At 37.5% G+C, this 5,825-nt stretch overlaps 1 protein-coding gene across 1 annotated transcript in view; it reads left to right on the forward strand.

Moving 5' to 3' along the window:
* LOC104945856 (sodium- and chloride-dependent betaine transporter-like) overlaps positions 1-5,240 on the forward strand; it is a 43,901-nt gene extending 38,661 nt beyond the window's left edge. Inside the window, exons 4-6 of the mRNA XM_010771580.1 lie at positions 3,336-3,546; positions 4,531-4,663; positions 5,073-5,240. Of these exons, the coding sequence (XP_010769882.1) occupies positions 3,336-3,546; positions 4,531-4,663; positions 5,073-5,240 (512 nt within the window). The remainder of the gene's footprint in view (positions 1-3,335; positions 3,547-4,530; positions 4,664-5,072) is intronic.
* The last annotated feature ends 585 nt before the right edge of the window (positions 5,241-5,825 follow it).

The following is a 5,825-nucleotide window of genomic DNA, read 5'->3' on the forward strand; positions in this document are numbered from 1 at the left end:
ATCCAAACGAAAATATCTTCCCTCCGTAGTATTTTGATAATTTGCTCCGCTAATAATCAATCAGATCGATGGATTCCAGAGAAGAGAAAACTTTGAAGGCCTTTTTCTCAAAATGATGACTCGGTGACAGTCATTATATAATGTGACATATTTCGCTTAATATTTGGAGTACAAAAACAATCCTGATATCATTAGAAAGCTAGGAATATCCTCTTTCCAGCAGTGTATACAACTCAAGATGTGTCTTCGGGTCAATGCGACTGATTTCGATGGAGCAGGTCACATAAGTTGGTATGCAATTTATTTTACTGCAACCTATCGTTAAGCAAATTAAAGCCCAAAAAGTAAATGATCAACCAGAGGTCCTAGAAATCCCTGTTGATCAATTAAGTATTTCAACAAAGAGAAAATAGTTTAACATAGGTGTGTCTGGCAGAGCCTACATCACATAAAATGATAATTGACTTCCTGTTCATAGTAGTGGGTGGATTTCTGTTTCGTTATCCTGGGCACACCTGGGTTATTTCTCATATTCTCACCTGAAGAAAAAAGCTTTAAAGGAAGATCAGGTTACAACCAAACTTAACAGACGCCAGTAAAAGATTACATTTGATGCTAAGATGGGCTGTTTCAGTAGTTTGATATCGATTAAACTTCACATATGAGAGTAGTTTGGAAACTGCAGGTGATAGTTTGTGTCTGTCAATGAGGTCATGTCTTTGGTCTGTAATGTGGGTCCGTTTGTTTGGATATCTCAGAAACAAACCAGATTTCATTAAAAAAAAATAAGGTCATGTGTCAAGAAGGAAACTTTTAAATAAACGTTTTTATGACATACTTTTATTCTATACTAATGAAAAGTACTTTGCACATCCCAAACTGATCTCATATTAAATGCAGATCTGGATAAAAATCCGGACTAACCTTTTATACAAAAACAGTTGTTTTTATAAGTCATCACTCATCAGTGTAGAGGGCAGTGCTACATCTTTGGAGTGCTTTCTATTATTTTAGAATATGTTCTGTCTGTTAAATGAATTGTTTTCACATGTTGATGGATGGGAACTTGTCTAGAGAACATTTCAATCACTGCTGTAATCCCTGTCTATTTCTTTATCTTCAAATTGTAATTGTACATCCTCTGGCATTGAATGAACATTTATTTATCTGAATGAAAATGAAATGTGGGTCATTGAATACGTTTTTGAAACAAATTCGGATAATCGGGCAAATCATGTGCATCAGAATGAAGAGTTGTTACTATCAAAAGTTTAAAATCATTCACGCCGGATTGTATAGGCAACATTTTAAACCAAACATTTGAATGAAGTGAAATGTGCACCCAGAGAGAAGGGGCAGATAAAACAAGAGCCCAGCCATCAACAAACAACACTTGGGTGTAAATTGAAAATGCTGTATATCTTGTTCTAACTCAAATGTTCTCGATGGTTTTCTTATCTCCTTAATGACAGAGATTGTCTACCCGATCAAAACGTTTGGGTCCTCACTTGATTTATCGCTCATTTCTTCCTGGTTAATGCTCTGTGCTTAACAGGGGCCAACAGCAGGTAGTTTTTTTCCCCTGTATGTTCTTTGAATTGATTTCCATTTGCAACTCACTGCAGTTTGCTGTGATTTACCTGTGATCCGTGATTTAGATGCTCAGAAATATCTATCACAAATCAGCAAAAATGTCTTATTTACTGCCGTATGCCTGATCGCAGCATTACAAGTTGTTTCCATTTCCTGACTCAACTTTGGTATTACTAAGTGAGGGCATTTAGTGGACAGGTGAGGAATCACAGGGTAATATTCATTGAGGACAGCTCCTTCATATTGCCTCTATTTGTTTTTATATCTGCCTTGTTTTGGAGTTCAGCACACTGATTTTAGTTTTGAATGACTTCACCACTTAGAGGGTGTCTGGTGTACCAGTGGAGCAGTCAGCCATGAAAGCTGGATGTTAAAGTGAGATAGGCCACAGGCAATAACAAAGGAAGGAGCGCTTAACATGAACCATGCCCAGTGGATGTAGCTGATACCAGAACTCAGGGGGTTTCCTTTGGTTCTTTCATTATGATGACACAGAGTGGTTTTTCAGCGGCCTCTCTTACTATTTTACTAAATATTGACACTGCATTCAGTGGAGCATGGCATTCCAGTCTACAACCTGTAGAAACGTTGTTTTTATATACTGCTGGAAAACAGAGAGACATTTTAACATTAGACAGTGTTGAGATCAGTCGGGGGGAAATCCCTAGTTAAGTTCCAAATGACAAAGATAACAATGAAGGTCATGATAACATGATAGAGTAATAATAGTTAATTAGTTTGAAAACAATGTAATGCACTCTTTGATGAGAGTTAAATGAGAGTGTACCCCAGCAAAGTTTATTTGAAGCCGCGTCTAGCAGCCAGATAAACTTAGCATGAAGTCTGCAGGGGAAACAACAAGTGGCTCAAACCTAAACATGAAATAAAAAAATGACCATTCCCTGTGCCAGAGGGTTTGTGCAACTTTCTCTTTACTAGGACCAGGAGATCAAACATGTAGCTAAGCAAGATTTTAAAGGACATAGTAAGATCTTTGGAAAAACAACAAACCTGGCATTTTCGAGTCTTAGCTAAGCTAATCCGCAGCGAAGAGTGGTATCAGTAATATCAGAATTATTGATACAAGAAAAAAAGTGTTGTTTTCGTAAAAATAGCTATTTTTCCAGAAATGTAAGTTTGACAGAAACATCAAAAAGTTACCTAAACAGGATAATCAATGCCTTTCCTGTGTTTAAAATGGTTCAGGATAATTATACCTGTCCACGGCCCACTGACATCTCTTTGACCAAAATAAGTAGCCTCTACCGGCCCTAGAAGCCGGGCTCTTTAGCTGAGTCATTGCTCTGAAAGCTGTGTACACACAGACACAAAGACACAGAGCAAACTGAAATCTGACACACAGCTCAGAACCACAGATGTTACAAGACTGAATAATTTACATCTGTTGCCGGACTTTGATCCCACTTTTACCCATTTGATCAAGAGCCTGTTATACTCACAGGGTAGGATCAGACCAGGGAATTTCTAATCCATGGCTCCAGGAATCCCTTTTATTCGAGTTTGCTTGACTCCATCTTTGCCATCATAACCAGAGATGAACCCGCAGTAGCCTACATAGACTGCACCCAAAACTTTAACCCTTGACCCAAATTATTGACCCTATGGCAGAGATTGCGTAGCAGTTTTAGGAAGTAAAGTGTACACATGTTCCCCCACATCTGTTCTTATTTCTGCCGAGTCGTGTCTCACTTTGTGTCCCCTCCATACGTGTCACTCTGCAGGTGTTGGTCTGGCCACAGTTTTCATTTCCTTTGTGTTCTGCACCTACTACAATGTGCTCATGAGCTGGGCACTGTTTTATTTATTCAACTCGTTCGGGGCGACGCTGCCCTGGACTTCCTGCAACAACACCTGGAACGTTGTCGAAAACTGTTCCAGTGGTTTCCCCGGCAACACCAGCCACCTGCAGTCTGCCAGCCAGCAGTTCTTCGAGTGAGAAATATACCTTATTTAATATATATTTTTATTATATTAACAGTATGTATTGCAATATTCAAGCTGTTTTTTTAACATGCACTGGAGGAAATAGCCGTTTCTAGATGATTTTCATAGAGGGCCCCTAAAAAACGTTTTATTGGTTGTCAATCATGAATAAAACAAGGAAACCCGTTCATATGTCCAAAGACAAACACACAGGCTGACCACATACAGTAACATGTAATAATGACTGAATTCATTTAAAATGGTTGACAACAATACAGAGAAATATCTATTTTAAAAACAGCAAAGTAAGTAGAGTAAAAATAGAAATTGAGCAAAAAGGATATGAAAAAAAGCTTCTCAGAGATGACTTATTACAGACATTTTAATAAATTCACTATATTCATAGAGGACATCATTCAAGGTTCAAGGTTCAAGGCTTTTATTTGTCATATGTACATAGCTACAGTGTAGTTATGTCGAAGAATAATATTAGGTCACAGGCTCCTCCAACAGTGCAACACAATAAAACTGAAAAAATAGGGCAAGTAAATACAAAACAAATTGTGAAATAGTGCAATAAGAGTCTATATACAATTGGAATATGATATATTGGATACATAATATGTAAGTTGCAGCCAGATGAATGTTATGGATGTTCTTTCAAAAGTTGAATATATTGTTAAATATAGTATTACTGTGGAGCAATATGAGTTGTTTTTGTCTGTGCTCTTCACTGGTGTATAGTTTGTGGTGCTTAGATGGAAAAACATTGCTAACGTTTCTACACCAATCAGGATTCAGCAACAACATTTCATTGATAGTTTTTGGTTTGTATGCCACTTAAGTCCTGATGAAGGGTTACGGTTTCCCAACTTGAACTATAGTTTACCTCTTTTTAGATTTATGTTTTCAGGGGCTTCTAGGATACAATATGGAAATGACTTTCTGTTTGTATTTTCACATTTATCCATTATTCTCGTCTTTCTCTTCCAGTCAAAGACTTTTGCAGAAAACGAATGGCATTGAAGAAAGTGGCGGCGTGCGCTGGGAGCTCTTTGGCTTTCTCATTCTTTCCTGGGTCATTGTGTATTTGTGCATATTTAAAGGAGTCAAATCGACAGGCAAGGTCAGAACATTTACTCATGCACATTGGTAATTATTCCTAATGTTGTGCCTGTGTCAATTGTATTTGTAATTGTTTGATAACTTTCTGTCCTTCTGATATTTTATCACAATTTATGATTATAATTCAGCAATTTTGAGGCATAGATAATGAGGTTTATAGGAAAGGTGTTCATTTTCATGCTGATTAAAGGGATATGTTGTCTGTTGTTCATAGGCTTAGTTATTATATGTTTTCAGAATTTAATTAAAAATAACATGCTTGTTAGTGTTTAACTATACACATTTTTGTGCACCTTTTCGTTAGTATGTCATTGTAAAAGAGCCTCAGTAACTAACGGTTGCTACGCCGCCTACACAACACAAACCAACACATCCATCAATGTCTGCTTCTTTCTGTTTGTGTCCCACAGGTCGTGTATTTCACCGCTGTTTTCCCGTACTTCATTCTGTTTGCCCTGCTCATAAACAATGTGCAGCTCCCTGGAGCCAAGAATGGCATCCTCTACTTTGTGACACCCGTCTGGGACAAACTGTTTGAAGTGAAGGTGAGACTGTTAATGAGCGAGTGCAAAAAGTAATATGAACTGTAAGACTTTGGTTACACATTGGCATCACATTGTTGAAATCAACTTTTGGTTTTCAAATTAAATGAATTATAATTCTTTGTTGGATCAAATATATCTTTACTGTGTATGTCAGAGAATGAGGAATTATATGGATTCCATTAAGCTTTTTTCTTGTGTTTGCTCAAGCCTCAAGCTTATCTACATTACATTACATTACATGTCACATGTTAGACGCTTTTATCCAAAGCAACTTAAATACATGCAGTACTTTGGAAAATCCCCACAGGAGCAATTTGGGGTGAAGTGTCTTGCCCAGGGACACAACGACATGCTGAATGCAGTGGGACTCAAACTTGCTATCCCCTGATTCAAAGTCCAGCACACTAACCACTGAGCCACAGCCCCCCTATTGTTGTATTCAAGTTGAAATTGAGAGCTTGTAGGTATGACATTGGAAGTCTTGCACACAATATAAGTTTTAGGGGGTTAAAGTAGGTACTGCTGCTGCTAGTTAACTACATTAAACCACCAATGCTAACAACTTGAGAAACAAATGTAATGCAGATAATGCAAAAAAAAGACAATGATGTTATAGAA

Source organism: Notothenia coriiceps, unplaced genomic scaffold, assembly GCF_000735185.1.
Source record: "Notothenia coriiceps isolate Sejong01 unplaced genomic scaffold, NC01 NC01_scaffold00010091, whole genome shotgun sequence".
NCBI classification, from domain to species: domain Eukaryota; kingdom Metazoa; phylum Chordata; class Actinopteri; order Perciformes; family Nototheniidae; genus Notothenia; species Notothenia coriiceps.